This window comes from Salvelinus alpinus, chromosome 27 (assembly GCF_045679555.1).
Source record: "Salvelinus alpinus chromosome 27, SLU_Salpinus.1, whole genome shotgun sequence".
Classification (NCBI taxonomy): Eukaryota; Metazoa; Chordata; class Actinopteri; order Salmoniformes; family Salmonidae; genus Salvelinus; species Salvelinus alpinus.
The window spans coordinates 12,366,584-12,389,529 of NC_092112.1; the positions used below are offsets into that span (position 1 = coordinate 12,366,584).

Here is a 22,946-nt window from a genome sequence, read left to right on the forward strand (position 1 = left end):
GCATCCTATTTTCTCTCGATATCACCGTCAACGCACGAGTATGGGGTCAAATCCGGTTCAAAAGTCTAACGGGCACTAGATGGCGCGCGCGAGCAATATGAAACATTGCGTGAGCAAACACTGAAGCTGTGTTTGACTACCCATACTAACATACTGTATACTACATACTTAACGAATATATACTACATATTATTAGTATATTTTAGTATACTGTCAAGAAACAGTATCCTTTCAGTTGAGCTTACTAGCTCTTCACCTGTCTACCGGAAGTTGATGCTGTTGCTATGCAACCTCTTGGTAGCTAGTTAGCGTAATAAATGACTAGTTAGGCATTTTACGAATTCGGGTGTGGAGTGCCAGAGTGCACTTGTAAATTCAGAGCATCGTCAGATTGTCCTTTTGTAAATTCAGAGCATTGTCAGATTGTCCTTTTGTAAATTCAGAGCATTGTCAGATTGTCCTTTTGTAAATTCAGAGCGTTTCGTGCACACTGGACGCTCGGGCCGGAGGAGTAGGGTTGATTTGAGTGTTCTGACCTTACAATGGCAGTCAAGCACCCAAGCTAACGTTGGCTAACTTGCTAGCTACTTCCAGACACAAATGAGACCACTCTCACCATTTTACTTGCCCTAGCAGAGCTGTTTAGGCAGTTTTCATGTTATCCAGAGCCTTGGTGTCAATTTAATAACGCTTTTTTGCCGAATGGGTGTTGAGCGCTCATAAATGATTTATTCTGCGCTCTGGTACACTCAGGCGAGATTGCTCTGAACATACAATGACTATACCATTTAGCTCAGCTAAGAATGACGGGAATAATCAAGTCAGTTAACGTTGGGTAGTTAGTTAGATAGCCTATAGTTAATATACTGGCAAGTTTGATGTATAAGTAGCCAACTAACATTAGGTAGCTAGCTAACAAAATACCGGTACTGTCACGACTTCCCCCCTAGTCGGTCCCTCTCCTTGTTCGGTGGTCACTTCACTGGCTTTCTAGCCACCACCGATCCACTTTTCATTTTCCATTTGTTCTGTCTTATCACACCTGGCTTCACTCACCAATCACTTGTTTATTATTTAACCCTCTGTTCCCCATGTTGTATTTGTGAGTGATTGTTATTTGTTACATGGATGATTGTCAGGCGTTGCACTTTTGTTTTAGACTGTGTTTTTGGCACTTGTATGTATTATGTGCTGTCATTTGGTAACCGGTATTAAAGTGCGCCTGTTTATTATACTCCGCTCTCCTGCACTTGACTTCGCCTCACATATACACGCATAAGGACATTTCTAAGTGACCCTAAACTTTTTAACGGTAGTGTACATATGAGATGAGTAAAGCAGTATGTAAACATTATTAAAGGGACCAGTGATTCCAAGTCTATGTATATAGGGCAGGGTGCAGGGTTGAGTAACCGGGTAGTAGCTGGGTAGTGATGGCTATTTAACAGTCTGATGGCCTTTTTCAGTCTCTCGGTCCCAGCTTTGATGCACCTGTACTGATTTTGCCTTCTGGATGGTAGCGGGGTGAACAGGCCGTGGCTCGGGTGGTTGATGATATTTTTGGCCTTCCTGTAGCATCGGCTGCTGTAGGTGTCCTGGAGGGCAGGCAGTGGGCCCCCAGTGATGCGTTGGGCAGACCTCACCACCCTCTGGAGAGCCCTGCGGTTGCAGGCAGTGCAGTTGCCGTACAAAGCGATGATACAGCCCGACAGGATATTCTGAATTGAGCATCTGTAAAAGTTTGTAAGGGTCTTAGGGACCAAGGCAAATTTCTTCAACCTCCTGAGGTTGAAGAGATGCTGTTGAGCCTTCTTCACCACACTGTCTGTGTGGGTGGACCTTTTCAGATTGTCGGTGATGTGTACGCCGAGGAATGTGAAGCTTTTCACCTTCTCCACTGCGGTCCTATCGATGTGGATAGGGGTGTGCTCTCTCTGCTGTTTCCTGAAGTACACAATCATCTCCTTCGTTTTGTTGACGTTGAGGGAGAAGTTATGTGCCTGGCACCTCTCCGGCGCCAAGGCCCTCACCTCCTCCCTGTAGGCTATTTCATCATTGTTGGTAATGAGGCCTACAACTGTTGTGTCTTCTGCAAACTTGATGATTGAGTTGGAGGCATGCGTGGCCACGCAGTCATGTGTGAACAGGGAGTACAGAAGGGGGCTGAGCACGCACCTTTGTGGGGCCCCTGTGTTGAGGATCAGCGAAGTGGATGTGTTTCCTACCTTCACCACATGGGGGCGGCCCGTCAGGAAGTCCAGGACCCAGTTGCACAGGGCGGGGTTCAGACCCAGGGCCCCGAGCCTATTGATGAGCTTGGAGGGTAATATGGCGCTGAAGGCTGAGCTATAGTCAATGAACAGCATTCTTACATAGGTATTCCTCTTGTCCAGATGGGGTAGGTCAGTGTGCAGTGCAATGGCGATTGCATCGTCTGTGGATCTATTGGGGCGGTACAAAAATTGAAGTGGGTCTAGGGTATCAGGTAAGGTAGAGGTGATATGATACTTAACTAGCCTCTCAAATCACTTTATGATGACAGAAGTGAGCGCTATGGGGCGATAGTCATTTAGTTCAGTTACCTTTGCTTTCTTGGGTATAGGAACAATGATGGACATCTTGAAGCAAGTGGGGGCAGCAGACTGGGATAGGGAAAGATTGAATACGTCCGTAAACACTCCAGCCAGCTGGTCTGTGCATGCTCTGAGGACATGGCTAGGGATGACGTCTGGGCCGGCAGCCTTGCGAGGATTAACACGTTTAAATGTCTTACTCACGGATAAGGAGAGCCCACAGTCCTTGGGAGCGGGCCGCGTCGGTGGCACTATGTTATCCTCAAAGCGGGCGAAGAAGGTGTTTAGCTTGTCCGGGAGCAAGACGTCAGTATCTGCGACGTGGCTGGTTTTCCATTTGTAATCCGTGATTGTCTGTAGACCCTGCCACATACGTCTCGTGTCTAAGCCGTTGAGTTGCGAATCCACTTTGTCTCTGTACTGACATTTTTCCTGTTAGATTGCCTTATGGAGGGACTAACTACACTGTTTGTATTCTGCCATATTCCCAGTCACCTTGCCATGGTTAAATGCGGTGGTTCGCACTTTCAGTTTTGTCTGAATGCTGCCATCTATCCACGGTTCAACATCTGCTATACACTTCCTGATGAACTCAGTCACCGTGTTAGTGTATACATCAATATTATTCTCAGAGACCAGCTGAAACATATCTCAGTCCGCGTGATCAAAACAATCTTGAAGCATGGATTCCGATTGGTCAAAGCAGCATTGAATAGACCTTAGCACGGGTATTTCCTGTTTGAGTTTCTGCCTATAGGAAAGGCCAGAAACTCAAACAGGAAATAGGGAGGGCGGCGGAGGGCCTCCTAGGCATCCTGGAAGTTGGAGTAGCAGTGGTCGAGTGTTTTAGCAGCTCGAGTCTTACAGTAAATGTGTTGATAGACCTCCGGTAGCGTTTTCCTCAAATGTGCTATATAAAATTATAGTAATTGATTTTGGAGAGCAAACTGGAAAACTGGTTTGAGAGGGAGAAAAGACGCAGTGTATTTGAGTGCAGTAATTTCTGAGTCTTGACATGTAGTAAGTATTGTATTTCTTCAGGCGAACAACAAAATCTCTGCTCTCAAATTAATTTACTGCATGTGGAAATTCGAGCATCGCAAGCTCTCAAGTTAATTTTGGTTCACCACGCTGGCCTGCGCTGGTGACAGTCGTGCCATCTTCACGACTGTCTTGGTGTGCTTGGACCATGTTAGTTTGTTGGTGATGTAGACACCAAGGATCTTGAAGCTCTCAACCTGCTCCACTACAGCCACGTCGATGAGAATGGGAGCGTTCTCGGTCCTCTTTTTCCTGTCGTCCACATTCATCTCCTTTATCTTGATCACGTTGAGGGAGAGGTTGTTGTCCTGGCACCACATGGCTCAAATGTGCTATATAAAATTATAGTAATTGATTTTGGAGAGCAAACTGGAAAACTGGTTTGAGAGGGAGAAAAGACGCAGTGTATTTGAGTGCAGTAATTTCTGAGTCTTGACATGTAGTAAGTATTGTATTTCTTCAGGTGAACAACAAAATCTCTGCTCTCAAATTAATTGGCTGCATGTGGAAATTCGAGCATCGCAAGCTCTCAAGTTAATTTTGGTTCACCACGCTGGCCTGCGCTGGTGGCACCCGTCCTCTGCTCGCTCAACCACTGTTCCTCTCTTGACTCAAGTGTTTGTTGTGCAATGATGTTTCATCTTGCTCGCGCATGCCATCTCCCGCCATCTCCCGTCCGTTCGACTTTTGAATCAGAATTGATGCCATACACGAGATGGGTGGAGAAAAGAAAACAAGATGGGTGGGGATAAAGTGCGCGAGTAACAAGACAGTACCCTAGTGAAGAAACTCATGAGGCCTATATTTTCTTGCCAGTAAACCACATCATGTAGGGTAATTGTGTAAAGTAGCCTACATAAAGTGAGCTAAATAAAATATAGGCTATAACCAGGCCTCCCTATCCCTTTTATTCCTATTCAAATCAAATCAAATTGTATTAGTCACATGGGCTGAATACAACAGGTGTAGACCTTACAGTGAAATGCTTACTGATGAGCCCCTAACCAACAATGCAGTTAAAAAATAAATATCTATATATGTGTTTAAATATGAATAATAAGAAGAAATAAAAGTAACAAGTAATTAAAGAGCAGCAGTAAAATAAAAATAGCGAGACTATATACAGGGGGGTACCGGTAAAGTCAATGTGCAGTGGCACCGGTTAGTCGAGGTAATTGAGGTAATATGTACATGTAGGAGAGTTATTAAAGTGACTATGCATCGATGATAACAACAGCAAGTAGCAGCGGTGTAAAGGGGGGGGCAATGTAAATTTGATTAGATGTTCAGGAGTCTTATGGCTTGGGGGTAGACGCTGTTTAGAAGCCTATTGGACCTAGACTTGGCGCTCTGGTACCGCTTGCCGTGCGGTAGCAGAGAGAACGGTCTATAACGAGGGTGGCTGGAGTCTTTGACAATTTTTAGGGCCTTCCTCTGACACCGCCTGGTATAGAGGTCCTGGATGGCAGGAAGCTTTGCCCCAGTGATGTACTGGGTCGTACGCACTACCCTCTGTAGTGCCTTGTGATTGGAGGCCGAGCAGTTGCCATACCAGGCAGTGATGGAAACAGTCAGGATGCTCTCGATGGTGCAGCTGTAGAAACTTTTGATGATCTGAGGACCAATGCCAAATTTTTTCAGTCTCCTAACGGGGAATAGGTTTTGTCGTGCCATCTTCACGACTGTCTTGGTGTGCTTGGACCCTGTTAGTTTGTTGGTGATGTGGACACCAAGGATCTCGAAGCTCTCAACCTGCTCCACTACAGCCACGTCGATGAGAATGGGAGCGTTCTTGGTCCTCTTTTTCCTGTCGTCCACATTCATCTCCTTTATCTTGATCACGTTGAGGGAGAGGTTGTTGTCCTGGCACCACATGGCTAGGTCTCTGACCTCCTCCCTATAGGCTGTCTCGTCGTTGTCGGTGATCAGGCCTACCACTGTTGTGTGGCAAATATCGGCAAACTTAATTATGGTGTTGGAGTCGTGCCTGGCTGTGCAGTCATGAGTGAACAGGGAGCACAGGAGGGGACTGAGCACGCACTCTTGAGGGGCCCCTGTGTTGAGGATCAGCGTGGCAGATGTGTTGTTACCTACCCTTACCACCTATTGGCGGCCTGTCAGGAAGTCCAGGATCCAGTTGCAGAGGGAGGTGTTTGGTCCCAAGGTCCTTAGCTTATTGATGAGCTTTGAGGGCACTATGGTTTTGAACGCTGAGCTGTAGTCAATGAACAGCATTCTCACATAAGTGTTCCTTTTGTCCAGGTGGGAAAAGGCAGTGTGGAGTGCAATAGAGATTGCATCATCTGTGGATCTATTAGGGCGGTATGCAAATTGGAGTGGGTCTAGGGTTTCTGGGATAATGGTGTTGATGTCAGCCATGACCAGCATTTCAAAGCACTTCATGGCTACAGACGTGAGTGGTACGGGTCGGTAGTCATTTGGTTACTTTAGTGTTTTTGGGAACGGTGACTGTGGTGGTCTGCTTAAAACATGTTGGCATTACAGACTTGGACAGACTGTCTGGCCCTGCGGTCTTGTGAATGTTGACCTGTTTAAAGGTCTTACTCACATCGGCTGTGGAGAGCGTTATCACACAGTCTTCCGGAACAGCTGGTGCTCTCATACATGTTTCAGTGTTATTTGCCTCGAAGCAGGCATAGAAGTAGTTCAGCTTGTCTGGTAGGCTCGTGTCACTGGGCAGCTCTTGGCTGTGCTTCCCTTTGTAGTCTGTAATGGTTTAAAAGCCCTTCCACATCTGACGAGCGTCAGAGCAGGTGTAGTACGATTCGATCTTAGTCCTGTATTGACGCTGTGCCTGTTTGATGGTTCGTCGGAGGGCATTGCGGGATTTCTTATAAGCTTCCGGGTGAGAGTCCGCAGCTTTAGCCTTTAGCTCAGTGCGGAAGTTGCCTGTAATCCATGGCTTCTGGTCGGGGTATGTACGTACGATCACTGTGGGGACGATGAAACTAATGACTGATGTGGTGTACTCCTCAATGCCATCGGAGGGATCCCGGAACATATTCCAGTCTGTGCTAGCAAAACAGGCCTGCAGTTTAGCATCTGCTTCATCTGACCACTTTTTTATTGATCGAGTCACTGGTGCTTCCTGCTTTAATTTTCGCTTGTAAGCAGGAATCGGGAGGATAGAATTATGGTCAGATTTGCCAAATGGAGAGCTTTGTCTGCGTCTCTGTGTGAGGAGTAAAGGTGGCCCAGAGTTTTTTTCCCTCCGGTTGCACATTTAACATGCTCGTCGAAATTTGGTAAGAACGATTTAAGTTTCCCTGCATTAAAGTCCCCGGCAACTAGGAGCGCCGTCTCTGGGTGAGCGTTTTCCTGTTTGCTCATTTCGTGCGGTTTTAGTGCCAGCCTATAATTGCGGATAATACATGTTGTTTTATGATGATGTGTCAACTAGTAATCAAGTGACAGTTTTATTACATTTCCAATTAAGTCAGGGTTGGATTGAGTTAAAAAAAATAATATGCATGCATTTTAGGATTCACTACAATGCACTATTATGACAACAAACGAAGATTTCAATTGTTCCATCCGACTTGCTGTATGCCTTAGGAAACCCCGCCTATTTTACAGGAAGTAACTGTCAAACTGGCCGTGCTCAATGACTGTGCTACATCTGTTGATAATCAGAGAAGTAGCTAGATAGGGGAAATAACGGTACACTTTTCAACAAACTCACATAAAACAATAATGGAAAGTGTACCCGCGCCGTTACGGTGCTTCGGCGAATGTCACGCCGCGGAGAAATACACCGATGACGGAGTGGAGACGGTGACTTCCGTAGAACAGGTGAATTAAGCCAGTTGACGGCTGGATTAGCCCCGTTAGCTGCTATGGCTAACAAACGTTGCTGTCTAGTTACACTGGAGGCAAGAAGTGATGATTTGCGTAATCATAAACAAGTGTTTTTTACGTGCTTTTAAATCACTTGCATTTTGTTACTATGTTGAGACATGCCAAGCTAAAATGTTTATTGTATTCTACTGCCATTTACTTTATGTTCGTGTTGTTAGTTTTTTACTATTTCCTATTGTTGGATTGTCGAGAATGAACATGCAAGTAACCCATTTCGTTGTACACCATGAGTATCTCGTACATACGGCTAACAAAGCTAGCTAGTATTAGCCGCAACTGTAATGTAATTGGCTCCATGGCTGGCTAGTTAGCTAAGATTGTTAATAGAACAGGATTAGTCGATACAAGGGGAGGATTGGCAATGCAGACATCTTCTTAAATGCTATGAATACCTTTTCATTATGTCAAAATATACATTCGTATCAATTCTAAGGAGTGTTTATCAAAATATGCAAATTTTTTGTTCTAGTCCAGCACTGACACGTGGGATTCAACTATTCAAGGGCTTGATGATTAGTTAAAGCTGTAAACAGTAGTACAAAACAGTAACAGAGCACTTCGCCACCCCCAGTTCGTTAAAAAGCTGAGGGATTGGGCTGGATAAATGTAGTCACTCTCAAATGTATACACAGAGCTATGGATGCAAGGATTGGGCATCCATGATATCAAAATGATAGTTTTAACCATGTTTAGGTTAAAGTGTTTTATATTTTCTTTGTTTACAAACATTAGAGTAAAACACTGGTGTATGACAGTTGAACTAACTCATGAGGCATTTAGAAGTTATATTCTTCAAGAATCAATGGGTACATATCATTAATTTATAAGTCAAAAAATGGATGTAGCAAAGACTGATAATCCTTTTTAAATCAGTTCCTGTCAGTGCTTGTTTAGAACACAACTGAGCACCCTCTGGGGGAAGTGAGAGAAACTGCTCCAATGTTGTCATTCTGGATAATGACAATGTTCTGTATGGTCAAGAAATGACAGCCAATTATAGTGTTTTGCTGCCATCCATAATGTTTAAAAAAATAAATAATAATAAGTAACTCGTGTGCATGCAGTCAGTTTCATTCTCATGCCTGGTTTAAAGCTCTCATTTTCGTTTTGATTTATATGTCTCACTCAAACATCTTATTTTATCCAGAGAAAAGTCGAATGCAGTATTCAAGAAGTAATCAGTGTTTACAAGCAGATACACAGCTTACCGCAGTAAGTAAATGTTCTACTTTGTTCTCTGCTTTTCAGCATGATCAGTCTTTGTTTTGTATGTGAGAATCTGTCATTGCTTTGAATCCTACTAGGCTATGCCCTTTACCTGAAACGTGACCACATATTACAAGACCAAGTTGTAGGCCTTTTTTTGTGTTAACATTTTGGGAATATAACGAAATACTGGAAATACTGGTAAGACGAATTCATACAAGTCAGACGAATTCATACAAGTCAAAGTTATCTACAGGGTTAACGTTTCACTCTTCTGAACAAGTTATCTGCAGGGTTGTTAACGTTTCACTTTTCTGAACAAGTCATCTACAGGGTTGTTAAAGTTTCACCCTTCTGAACAAACTCTAGCCAGTAGATCCGACCTGCTTGCTTACAGCTGAACTAGGGTTGGACAGACTTCCTGTGTAGGTTAAGACACGGCGGAGCCGGCGGGAGATGTGACTCGGAAAACATACGTCAATCCAGGAATGAGAAATGCGTTGTACTCCGAATTGTCTTAATTTACACGGGAAGTCTGATCTGCTAAACAAACCCAAGCTCTGGAGCAGGGCGTGGTTGCGCTTTCACTGACTGACTGACTGACTGACTGTCTGACGTGACTGAGTGTCTGACTGACGTGAGTCTCATTCCACGGAGGGTTGAGTATCTGCGGGTTTTCATTGCTTCCTTGTACTTGTTTCTGTCCTTTTCTCTCCATTCAAAGCACCACCGCCTCTGTTTTCACCACCATGACCGAGTGAGTATGTCAACATATAGTTAGTACACGCTTTTATCCCAAGCGACTTACAGTAATGCGTTTTCCTATGGGTGGCTCCAGCGAGACTCTAACCTACGACACAGGAACACGTAATACATCAGTGTTTCCGCTGCATTCATTTAGCTGCGGCACAGCGCCACGGCACCCAAAAAAATAGGGTACGTGAAAACGTATTTCTGTTCACTTTGAAGATGCTAGGACAGTCCACATTTTACTCCTCCCCTGCAAACAAAATAAGTAATGAATTGACCAATCTGACAGCCCCATAGTAGAATATTTGATCTATTTATCTAGTCGGCTTGTTGTGGTGTGTTCTATGTGAGAGAGCTCTCGAGGTCCATTCAAGTCCGCCATATGGAGGGAAACATGCATTCTGACAAACAGTCAATGCACAACAATTCTTGCAATAACAGTTTTAATGGCCTTTGTTAAAAAGAGGGGGTTCCCAGCTTACCATTCCTACTTTATTTATTTTGATCAACTCATAAATATATGCAAACATAGGGCTAAATGTAACACGGGTCAAATCAAATCTTAGTTGTGAAATGCATCGAATTACAACAGGTGTAGACTTCACCGTTAAATGCTAAGTTATGAGCCTTTTCCCAAACAATGCAGAGTTAAAAAGTAAAAATGTTTGTAATAAAAATTGGGTAAATATATATATATTTTTTAAAGGAGTAACACAATAAAATAACAAGGCTATATACAAGGATTACCGGTACCGAGTCAATGTGCAGGTGTACGAGATAGTTGAGGTAATATGTACGTGTAGGTAGAGGTTAAGTGACTAGGCAATGAGGATAGATAATAAACGGGTCAATGTAAATATTCCGGGTAGCTATTTGATTATCTGTTCAGCAGTCTTTGTAGGGCAATTTGGGGTAAGATGCCACCCTAACTCAAATTTTGAGGGAGTGACTTAAAAAAAATAGTGATGAGACAGATGACATGTTTAGTTAAACAAGTTGTGCAATAGCATAAATGCAGATAGGCCTGTGTTTCAGCCTGTTTATGTATAGCCACTATGCTGCGTCCGTTGGGCAACAGGTGATAATACTTATTGCTAATAGCATACCTGGTAATATGCAAAAATAATTGTAGCCAATAATTTACCAATATGTTAATTTGGCACATTTCTGAAAGTGGAAATTATATTTTAGATGTCAGCATAATTATATTTTCATTCATTTTGGAGAAGAATGTCCTTTTTAAAGTCATTAGAACTGATCTTCTCAGTCTTTCTACATAAAAATGATCTGGGTGGGGGGTGGACACCCCCTTCACCCCTCAGTTCTCTCATTGACTTCTAAAACCCCAAACCCTGTCCTGGTCTGTTTGGTGTCTTTCGCATGCGTTCCCGGAAGTGTCGCGATGTTGTGCCTCTGGGTTTAGTAACTCTTTGCTATAGTCGATGAGGGCAGAGAAACATAGCTGAATTGAATTGATGACTTCTAATCAAGGCCTAATTCTGATTCGCCTGCAAAGTTATTATCCATCCTAGTCCAATCTTGCATTCAAGTTTGAAAGGCCATTATGCTCTCTTTCAAAGGCCGCTGGTCATTTCCATGTAAAAGGACCAATGAGCACCAACACGAGAAGTTCATAGGAGCATGTCAAATGAAAGCTAAGAGTCTATATTTTTGGGAAATGAAGGCATATAAAATATATTTTTCACCCATTTTTTCCATTGTAATGGAAATAAGTAATGGCTTTGATTTCTGGTCAAAAACTTACCCCCCAAAAAGTCCTAACAGGGTGGTGAAATTTCACGGTAATGAGCTTGATGCTCCTTTCCAATAATTATTAAGGGTCTTATTCTGGTGACATGATGATCGATGATTGGCTGTTGTTTTGACAAATAAAAATTCTCACTTTTCTGTCCATAATAATGTCTTCATGTAGGCTTTACCCACACTGTATCTGAGAGCTGTTGGATAGAGCGCAAGTGCCAAGACATTCGCTATATAACGCAACATTTCTTTTGACAAAACCATCAGTAAAGTTAAATGCGATGGAAACCCATTTAACTTGTATCTTTTTTTATTCAGTACATGGCAATATAACCACAAGTTATTTTTATGTACACTATACCATCACACAGCCTTTTTATCTGCAACAAGTACATTTGATGGTAACCTCTCTGATGGGGAAAATGCGCATATTGTTTTTATGGAGATTTTTGAATAGTCGCATAAATCTGTTGCCAATTCAATGGAAACCTAGATAGTGTGATGAATAATACCCATATATGCAAATGATATTGCATGTTTCTGTGTACATTACCATGAAGAGAATAACATTCATATCCGTAATTATTCATTTCTGTGTAGTACTGATCAGGGACCCATGATGTACACTGAACAATAATATGAACACAACATGTAAAGTGGATATCTTATGTTTTATGAAATAAGAGCCCAGACATCCCCCCCTCACACACACACACACACAGCTTATTTCTCCCCCCAAAAAATTGCACAAATTTTGAGCATTTCTCTTTTGCCAAGATAATCCATCTACCTGACACTTGTGGCATATCAAGAAACTGATTTAAACAGCATGATCATGATCAAGAAATAGTTTACTAAATAAACTAAAGTTAAAAAATGTATAATCAACAAGGTACATAAGAAAATGACATAACAATAACTAGGCTATATACAGGGGGTACTGGTACAGTCAATGTGCGGGGGTGTACAGGGTAGTCAAGGTAATTTGTAAAGTGACTATGCATGGATAATAAACAGCGAGTAGCAGCAGTGTAAAAACAAAGTCCTTGGCATGCTGACGACAGGAATGTGAACCAGAGCTGTTGCCAGATAATTTAATGTTAATTTCTCTACCATAAGCCGCCTCAACGTCGTTTTAGAGAATTTGGCAGTACGTCCAACTGGCCTCAACCGCAGACCACGTGTATGGGTGAGCAGTTTGCTGATGTCAACATTGTGAACAGAGTGCCTCATGGTGGGGTTATGGTTTGGGCAGGCATAAGTTATGGACAACTAACACAACTGCATTTTATCGATGGCGATTTGAGATACTGTGACGAGATCCTGAGGTCCATTGTCGTGCCATTCATACACCGCCGTCACCTCATGTTTCAGCATAATAATGCACGGCCCCATGTTGCAAGGATCTGAACACAATTCCTGGAAGCTGAAAATATCCCAGTTCTTCCATGGCCTAAATACTCACCAGACATGTCACCTGTTGAGCATGTTTGGGATGCTCTGGATCGATATGCACGACAGTGTGTTCCAGTTCCCACCAATATCCAGCAACTTTGCACAGGCATTGAAGAGGAGTGGGGCAACACTCCACAGGCCACAATCAACAGCCTGATCAACTCTGTGTGAAAGAGATGGTGGTCACACCAGATACTGACTGGTTGTCTGATCCACGCCTCTACTGGTTTTTGTTGGTATCTGTGACCTGCAGATGCATATCTGTATTCTCAGTCATGTGAAATCCATAGATTGGGTCCTATTTCATTCATTTCAATTGACTGATTTTCCTTATAGGAACTGCAACTAAGTTTAAATCTTTTCAAATTGTTGCATATATATTTTTGTTCAGTATAATTCAGTTACTGTAATTCTGTTACTAGGTGTAAATCCACTTCACTTACAGTAGTAAAATAGATTTTTTTCAACCTCAAGGGGTCATGTTATTAGCTGACACCCCATTCATTCTGCAGACATCTTGAAATCTTAATTCGGAGCAGATATTTAAGTTTTAGAAAAACCTGGTTGCATAAAAACCTGAGAGAGTATTTTACTGTAATTTCGGTACCAAACTTTGTATCTGCACAGTTCTTCCAGTAAATGTGTTTTTGTCAATTGTTAAAAGTAGTCTTTTGTGCATGGAGTTGTATGGTTAAACTTTGAAGTCAATGTCCATTACTGTGGAATTGCCCTGCTATGAAACAACTGTAATGCTTGAATACTTCAGCAGTGGTCAATGTCCATTACTGTGGAATTGCCCTGCTATGAAACAACTGTAATGCTTGAATACTTCAGCAGTGGTCAATGTCCATTACTGTGGAATTGCCCTGCTATGATACAACTGTAATGCTTGAATACTTCAGCAGTGGTCAATGTCCATTACTGTGGAATTGCCCTGCTATGAAACTGTAATGCTTGAGTACTTCAGTAGTGTGTGTGTGTGTGTGTGTGTGTGTGTGTGTGTGAGATTACTGTCGTGTCGTGATTGTATAAATTGTACAGTGACCCTGTGATAATGATATGCCAGCTGATCTGTGACTAATCCACAGTACTGAATGGTACTCTCTCTTATCCTCTCTTCGTCCCCCCCCCCCCCCCTACTGGGAGAGGAGGAGGAGTGTCAGGGGTGTGATGTCATATACACACACACACACTCTTTCTCACAAACACACACCACAGTCTAAAGCAGGGGAATGGATGTGACAGTGTCACTGTTGGCGCCTGCAGATCAACAGTACTGAGCTGAACGTTAGTAATTGGGAGAGAGGAGGGAGCTTATTTTATTTTGAAGTCGGTTGAGAAATCAGTCTTAAGACGTATTGTAGTTTTAAAATGCAAACTGTATTCATAATGTGTGTTTGATGTTGGAGGGAAAAGTAGTGTTTTTTTGTTGTTTTTAGGTACCTCAACTTATTTAGCTTGCTGTGTTATGTTTGTATGTGTCCTATATTAGAATGTGTGCTACCTCGGTTTATGTATCCTAACTATGTTAAGCTAGCATTAGCAACCATAATGTAGCCTGGTCCCAGATCTGTTTATGTATCCTAACTATGTTAAGCTAGCATTAGCAACCATAATGTAGCCTGGTCCCAGATCTGTTTATGTATCCTAACTATGTTAAGCTAGCATTAGCAACCATAATGTAGCCTGGTCCCAGATCTGTTTATACTCTAGCTTACTCCATTGCTCATTGTCATGGCAATGAGTGACAGGGAGTTGGCATGATAGCACAAATACACTGGTCCTCTGGCTAAACCATGTTGTGGGTAGGCTACATGGATAGATTATTTCTCCTCTGTTGTTTTCTCCACTCCAGAGTCTTTATGCATCTTCACTATTGCATCTCCCGGGTGGCGCAGTGGTCTAGGGCACTGCATCGCAGTGCTAGCTGCGCCACCAGAGTCTCTGGGTTCGCGCCCAGGCTGGGCTGGGTTCGCGCCCAGGCTCTGTCGCAGCCGGCCGCAACCGGGAGATCCGTGGGGCGACGCACAATTGGCATAGCGTCGTCCGGGTTAGGGAGGGTTTGGCCGGTAGGGAGGGTTTGGCCGGAAGGGATATCCTTGTCTCAGTATGTAAAAATGTAATAAAATGTATGCACTCTACTGTAAGTCGCTCTGGATAAGAGCGTCTGCTAAATGACTAAAATGTAAATGTAATGTATCGACAAGCATTACAACATGCGCACGTATAGATTTACACTCTTGTGTTTCTCCTCAGGCCCACTGGGCTAGCGTTACTGGGCTAGTGTTACTGGGCTAGTGTTACTGGGCTAGCGTTACTGGGCTAGCGTTACTGGGCTAGCGTTACTGGGCTAGCGTTACTGGGCTAGCGTTACTGGGCTAGCGTTACTGGGCTAGCGTTACTGGGCTAGCGTTACTGGGCTAGCGTTACTGGGCTATTGATCTTCAGTGTGTTGTCTCCTCAGGCCCACTCTATTGAGGGACCAACACTACCAGTACCTGAAGAAAGGATTACGTCATCTCTCCGATGCTTACGAGGTAGGCCTATGTACTGCGTGATTTTAGTATTTTCCCACAAAGCACAGAGTGAAGATAGAAGCTAACCCCTCCATTAATCCTCACTGGCCTGTGTAGCTGATGCCTAGTTTAGTCCCAGTACTCTAAAATGGCTGCCTGTATTCCCTATCCTTACTAGTGTCTGGACGCCAGCAGGCCTTGGCTGTGCTACTGGATCCTACACAGTCTGGAGCTGCTGGAGGAACCTGTGCCAACCGCCATCGCCTCAGAGTAAGTACAGCATCTGTACCGCTACACTAGAGGTAGGCTACCCTGGTCCTGGAGTCACTTCATGATTTTGATGTGTTTGACTACCCATACTAACATACTGTATACTACATACTTAATGAGTATATATATATACTATTAGTTTGTTTTGGTATACTGTAAACGAACGGTATCCTTTCAGTGTACTAGCGCTTCGCCTGTCTACCCGGAAGTAGATGCTGTTGCTATGCAACGTCTTGCTAGCTTGTTAGCATAACAAATGATTAGCTAAACATCTTACGACTTCATTAACAATGTCTGTTGAGAATACACAATGACTATACCAATTAGCTAAGAATGACGTGAATAATCATGTCAATAAACGTTGGTTAGTTAGCATATAGGTAATATACTGCTAAGTTCCATGTATTAGCAGCCAACTAACGTTAGGTAGATAGCGAACATACCAGAACGTACAAGCAACTGCTGTAAATGACATGTGGTTCATAATGCTAGCGTAGCTAACAAACTGTCAGCCAACGTAACTTATTTGAAAAGTCATTACTTTATTACATTTTCTTAACATTTTGTCATAATTAGTTAAAGCAATGAATTTGTATCTTCTGCTGCATATTTTTCTTTAAATCTGAAAACGATGTGAAGCCACGCCCATTTCCTGAAGAATTGCATTATGGGCCCCAAAAGCATGGAAATAGTGTCCACTGCTTGTATACTTTGTGTCTTGGTCAATGTAGTACGACATCCGGGAACATTTTGGCATACAAACTATGACCAATAAGCATACTACATACTCAATTTATGTCACAAATAGTAGTTAGTGCGGTTAGTATGAGTATTCAAACACAGCCCAGCTGTGAATTCTCAGTGAATTTAGACAATCACTGAACTGATCAATTAGCTCAGCTGGTCAGGTGTGGTGCCTAGTTGGAACAAAATCCTGCAGTACCTGCGGCGCCTCGGGAACAAGGTCGCCCACCCACTACGCTAACATGACGTACGTACCCACGCTACCCTAACCAAATGCAAGTGGACAAATGATGACTGGTTAGAGCTGCTGCCCAACCATAATACCAACCTACCGGTCATCACTGTCGGGTGCGTGTAAGCCTGCTCTGTACCCTGATGCTTGCCAAACACCCTCTCAACTTACAGCCCTTAGAAAGCATTTTATTCTATTCTCGCCAACCCTCTGGCGCCCGCCTCCTGTCTTTTCAGAGTCAGTACGGTGATGCCAGCCAAGACAACCCACTAGCCTCTGTCTCAGCATTGTAATGCCAACCCACTGGCTTGCACTGCCCTTAGAATGAATACTGTGGATGTGTTGGGAGGCAGGTAGCCTAGCGGTTAGAGTGTATAATACCCGAGAGGTGAAAACTCTGTCCTTGAGCAAGGCACTTGACCCTAATGTGCTCCAGGGATGCTGTACTACTGTGGCTGACATTGTAAAACAATACATTACACTGCACCTATCATACTACTATGGCTGACCCTGTAAAACAATACATTACACTGCACCTATCATACTACTATGGCTGACCCTGTAAAACAACACATTACACTGCACCTATCATACTACTATGGCTGACCCTGTAAAACTACACATTACACTGCACCTATCATACTACAATGGCTGACCCTGTAAAACAACACCTATCATACTATTATGGCTGACCCTGTAAAACAATACATTACACTGCACCTATTATACTACTATGGCTGACCCTGTAAAACTACACATTTCACTGCACCTATCATACTACTATGGCTGACCCTGTAAAACTACACCTTACACTGCACCTATCATACTACTGTGGTTGACCCTGTAAAACAACACATTTCACTGCTATCTGGTGTATGTGACAATAAAACGTATACCATTTAAAATAATGAATCAATGATATCCTACTTCCGATATAGTGCACTACTTGGGAGGGGGGACAGCCTGCCCTGTACCTAGGGACTCGCCAACCCTCTGGTGCCCGTCTCGGGTACTGTAATACCGAGCCAACCCTCTGGTGCCCGTCTCAGTACTGTAATACCGAGCCAACCCTCTGGTGCCCGTCTGTAATACCGAGCCAACCCTCTGGTGCCCGTCTGTAATACCGAGCCAACCCTCTGGTGCCCGTCTCAGTACTATAATACCGAGCCAACCCTCTGGTGCCCGTCTCAGTACTGTAATACCGAGCCAACCCTCTGGTGCCCGTCTCAGTACTGTAATACCGAGCCAACCCTCTGGTGCCCGTCTCAGTACTGTAATACCGAGCCAACCCTCTGGTGCCCGTCTCAGTACTGTAATACCGAGCCAACCCTCTGGTGCCCGTCTCAGTACTGTAATACCGAGCCAACCCTCTGGTGCCCGTCTCAGTACTGTAATACCTAGCCAACCCTCTGGTGCCCGTCTCAGTACTGTAATACCGAGCCAACCCTCTGGTGCCCGTCTCAGTACTGTAATACCGAGCCAACCCTCTGGTGCCCGTCTCAGTACTGTAATACTGAGCCAACCCTCTGGTGCCCGTCTGTAATACCGAGCCAACCCTCTGGTGCCCGTCTCAGTACTGTAATACCGAGCCAACCCTCTGGTGCCCGTCTCAGTACTGTAATACCGAGCCAACCCACTGGTCTCAGTACTGTAATACCGAGCCAACCCACTGGTGCCCGTCTCAGTACTGTAATACCGAGCCAACCCTCTGCCCTGTGCCATCACGAGGCTGTGCACTCAGCTGAGCTGCAGCCTGAGTTGGGGAGGTTAGAGAGGGCAGACTGGCAGGAAAGTGTGGATTGGATACTCTCCCCCTGTGGCTAGAGGGGGTAGCTTCAATCTTCTCTCTGTTGTGGTCGGTGATGTGCTTTATGGTCAAGTGTCTGGGAGAAATAGTCCTACTCTAGTGGATACAGTAACTGGTGGATACATTACATATAGGCCTAGTACGTGGTCATCAATGATGGGCTTATCATGAAGTACATATGCCTACCTCATAAACATCTGTCTCAGTCCGTACCCGGCAGTCTCAGTCCGTACCCGGCAGTCTCAGTCCGTACCCGGCAGTCTCAGTCCGTACCCGGCTGAAGATTGGTGAAAGAGAGCAAGTTTGAGAGACCAGTTTACAATATAAACAGTAGTTTAGGATTTTGTTTGTTACCCCTGACGATGTGATCTGCTTTGCAGTGTGTGTGTAACTCACATTGCCCTCTCTGCCTCTCCAGTGTCTAACTCACATTGCCCTCTCTGCCTCTCCAGTGTGTAACTCACATTGCCCTCCAGTGTGTGTAACTCACATTACCCTCCAGTGTGTGTGACTCACATTACCCTCCAGTGTGTGTGACTCACATTACCCTCCAGTGTGTGTAACTCACATTGCCCTCCAGTGTGTGTAACTCACATTGCCCTCTCTGCCTCTCCAGTGTGTGTAACTCACATTTCCCTCTCTGCCCGTCCAGTGTGTAACTCACATTTCCCTCTCTGCCCCTCCAGTGTGTGTAACTCACATTGCCCTCTCTGCCTCTCCAGTGTGTAACTCACATTTCCCTCTCTGCCCCTCCAGTGTGTGTAACTCACATTGCCCTCTCTGCCCCTCCAGTGTGTCTAACTCACATTGCCCTCTCTGCCTCTCCAGTGTGTAACTCACATTGCCCTCCAGTGTGTGTAACTCACATTACCCTCCAGTGTGTGTGACTCACATTACCCTCCAGTGTGTGTGACTCACATTACCCTCCAGTGTGTGTAACTCACATTGCCCTCCAGTGTGTGTAACTCACATTGCCCTCTCTGCCTCTCCAGTGTGTGTAACTCACATTGCCCTCTCTGCCCCTCCAGTGTGTGTAACTCACATTGCCCTCTCTGCCTCTCCAGTGTGTGTAACTCACATTGCCCTCTCTGCCTCTCCAGTGTGTAACTCACATTTCCCTCTCTGCCCCTCCAGTGTGTGTAAGTTCCTGGCGCGGTGTCAGAGTCCTACTGGGGGTTTTGCTGGAGGTCCATGTCAAGCTGCCCACCTGGCTCCGACCTACGCTGCTGTCAACGCGCTCTGTATCATCGGCACCCAGGAAGCATACAACATTATCGACAGGTACAGTCACCTCTGTTACTACAACATTATCGACAGGTACAGTCACCTCTGTTACTACAACATTATCGACAGGTACAGTCACCTCTGTTACTACAACATTATCGACAGGTACAGTCACCTCAGTTACTACAACATTATCGACAGGTACAGTCACCTCTGCTACTACAACATTATCGACAGGTACAGTCACCTCTGTTACTACAACATTATCGACAGGTACAGTCACCTCTGCTACTACAACATTATCGACAGGTACAGTCACCTCTGCTACTACAACATTATCGACAGGTACAGTCACCTCTGTTACTACAACATTATCGACAGGTACAGTCACCTCAGTTACTACAACATTATCGACAGGTACAGTTACTACAACATTATCGACAGGTACAGTTACTACAACATTATCGACAGGTACAGTCACCTCTGTTACCACAACATTATCGACAGGTACAGTCACCTCAGTTACTACAACATTATCGACAGGTACAGTCACCTCTTACTACAACATTATCGACAGGTACAGTCACCTCTGTTACTACAACATTATCGACAGGTACAGTCACCTCTGTTACTACAACATTATCGACAGGTACAGTCACCTCTTACTACAACATTATCGACAGGTACAGTCACCTCAGTTACTACAACATTATCGACAGGTACAGTCACCTCTGTTACTACAACATTATCGACAGGTACAGTCACCTCAGTTACTACAACATTATCGACAGGTACAGTCACCTCTGTTACTACAACATTATCGACAGGTACAGTCACCTCTGTTACTACAACATTATCGACAGGTACAGTCACCTCTGTTACTACAACATTATCGACAGGTACAGTCACCTCTGTTACTACAACATTATCGACAGGTACAGTCACCTCAGTTACTACAACATTATCGACAGGTACAGTCACCTCTTACTACAACATTATCGACAGGTACAGTCACCTCTGTTACTACAACATTATCGACAGGTACAGTCACCTCTGCTACTACAACATTATCGACAGGTACAGTCACCTCTGTTACTACAACATTATCGACAGGTACAGTCACCTCTGCTACTACAACATTATCGACAGGTACAGTCACCTCTGTTACTACAACATTATCGACAGGTACAGTCACCTCTGCTACTACAACATTATCGACAGGTACAGTCACCTCTGTTACTACAACATTATCGACAGGTACAGTCACCTCAGTTACTACAACATTATCGACAGGTACAGTCACCTCTGTTACTACAACATTATCGACAGGTACAGTCACCTCTGCTACTACAACATTATCGACAGGTACAGTCACCTCTGTTACTACAACATTATCGACAGGTACAGTCACCTCTGTTACTACAACATTATCGACAGGTACAGTCACCTCTGTTACTACAACATTATCGACAGGTACAGTCACCTCTGCTACTACAACATTATCGACAGGTACAGTCACCTCTGTTACTACAACATTATCGACAGGTACAGTCACCTCTGCTACTACAACATTATCGACAGGTACAGTCACCTCTGTTACTACAACATTATCGACAGGTACAGTCACCTCTGCTACTACAACATTATCGACAGGTACAGTCACCTCTGTTACTACAACATTATCGACAGGTACAGTCACCTCTGCTACTACAACATTATCGACAGGTACAGTCACCTCTGCTACTACAACATTATCGACAGGTACAGTCACCTCTGTTACTACAACATTATCGACAGGTACAGTCACCTCAGTTACTACAACATTATCGACAGGTACAGTCACCTCAGTTACTACAACATTATCGACAGGTACAGTCACCTCTGCTACTACAACATTATCGACAGGTACAGTCACCTCTGTTACTACAACATTATCGACAGGTACAGTCACCTCTGCTACTACAACATTATCGACAGGTACAGTCACCTCTGTTACTACAACATTATCGACAGGTACAGTCACCTCTGTTACTACAACATTATCGACAGGTACAGTCACCTCTGCTACTACAACATTATCGACAGGTACAGTCACCTCTGTTACTACAACATTATCGACAGGTACAGTCACCTCTGCTACTACAACATTATCGACAGGTACAGTCACCTCTGTTACTACAACATTATCGACAGGTACAGTCACCTCTTACTACAACATTATCGACAGGTACAGTCACCTCTGTTACTACAACATTATCGACAGGTACAGTCACCTCTGCTACTACAACATTATCGACAGGTACAGTCACCTCTGTTACTACAACATTATCGACAGGTACAGTCACCTCTTACTACAACATTATCGACAGGTACAGTCACCTCTGTTACTACAACATCAAAAGAGAGAAATCACATAAAACAAACAATTCTCGGGTGCTTCCTGAGTGGCCAGTGGTCGAAGGCAGTGCTACACACCTTTTACTTCAAACAATTTGTCTCTAGTGTCTGCCAACTGAACGTTGTGACTACTGAGCATGACACAGGTGTTGCCGTAGCAGCAGGTGTAATGTTTTATAGTAACTCCTCTTCCCTCCTACTCCCTCCTACTCCCTCCTCTTCCCTCCTACTCCCTCCTACTCCCTCTTCTTCCCTCCCTCTTCCCTCCTACTCCCTCCTCTTCCCTCCTACTCCCTCTTCCCTCCTACTCCCTCCTACTCCCTCCTACTCCCTCTTCCCTTCTCTTCCCTCCTACTCTCTCCTCTTCCCTCCTCTTCCCTCCTACTCCCTCCTACTCCCTCCTCTTCCCTCCTACTCCCTCCTCTTCCCTACTACTCCCTCTTCTCTCCTACTCCCTCCTCTTCCCTCCTCTTCCCTCATCTTCCCTACTACTCCCTCCCACTCCCTCCTCTTCCCTCCTACTCCCTCCTACTCTCTCCTCTTCCCTCCTCTTCCCTCCTACTCCCTCCTCTTCCCTCCTCTTCCCTCCTCTTCCCTCCTACTCCCTCTTCCCTCCCACTCCCTCCTCTTCCCTCCTCTTCCCTCCCACTCCCTCCTCTTCCCTCCTACTCCCTCCTACTCTCTCCTCTTCCCTCCCACTCCCTCCTCTTCCCTCCTACTCCCTCCTCTTCCCTCCTACTCCCTCCTCTTCCCTTCTACTCCCTCCTACTCCCTCCTCTTCCCTCCTACTCCCTCCTCTTCCCTCCTACTTCCTCCTCTTCTCTCCTACTCCCTCCTCTTCTCTCCTCTTCCCTCCCACTCCCTCCTCTTCCCTCCCACTCCCTCCTCTTCCCTCCCACTCCCTCCTCTTCCCTCCCACTCCCTCCTCTTCCCTCCCACTCCCTCCTCTTCCCTCCCACTCCCTCCTCTTCCCTCCCACTCCCTCTTCCCTCCCACTCCCTCCTCTTCCTTCCCTCCCACTCCCTCCCACTCCCTCCTTTTCCCTCCTACTCCCTCCTCTTCCCTCCTACTCCCTCCTACTCCCTCCTCTT

General features: G+C 44.7%; 1 protein-coding gene across 2 annotated transcripts in view; it reads left to right on the top strand.

Moving 5' to 3' along the window:
• The first annotated feature begins 7,203 nt into the window (after nt 1-7,203).
• Nucleotides 7,204-22,946, top strand: part of LOC139555971 (protein farnesyltransferase subunit beta-like) — a 42,778-nt gene continuing 27,035 nt past the window's right edge. The window contains exons 1-6 of one of the 2 annotated variants that reach the window (XM_071369393.1): nt 7,204-7,427; nt 8,641-8,705; nt 9,424-9,456; nt 15,130-15,202; nt 15,360-15,451; nt 19,369-19,515. In XM_071369393.1, coding sequence (XP_071225494.1) covers nt 7,329-7,427; nt 8,641-8,705; nt 9,424-9,456; nt 15,130-15,202; nt 15,360-15,451; nt 19,369-19,515 — 509 coding nt within the window. In that variant the 5' untranslated portion in view covers nt 7,204-7,328. The remainder of the gene's footprint in view (nt 7,428-8,640; nt 8,706-9,423; nt 9,457-15,129; nt 15,203-15,359; nt 15,452-19,368; nt 19,516-22,946) is intronic. The other variant, XM_071369395.1, reaches the window with a different exon arrangement.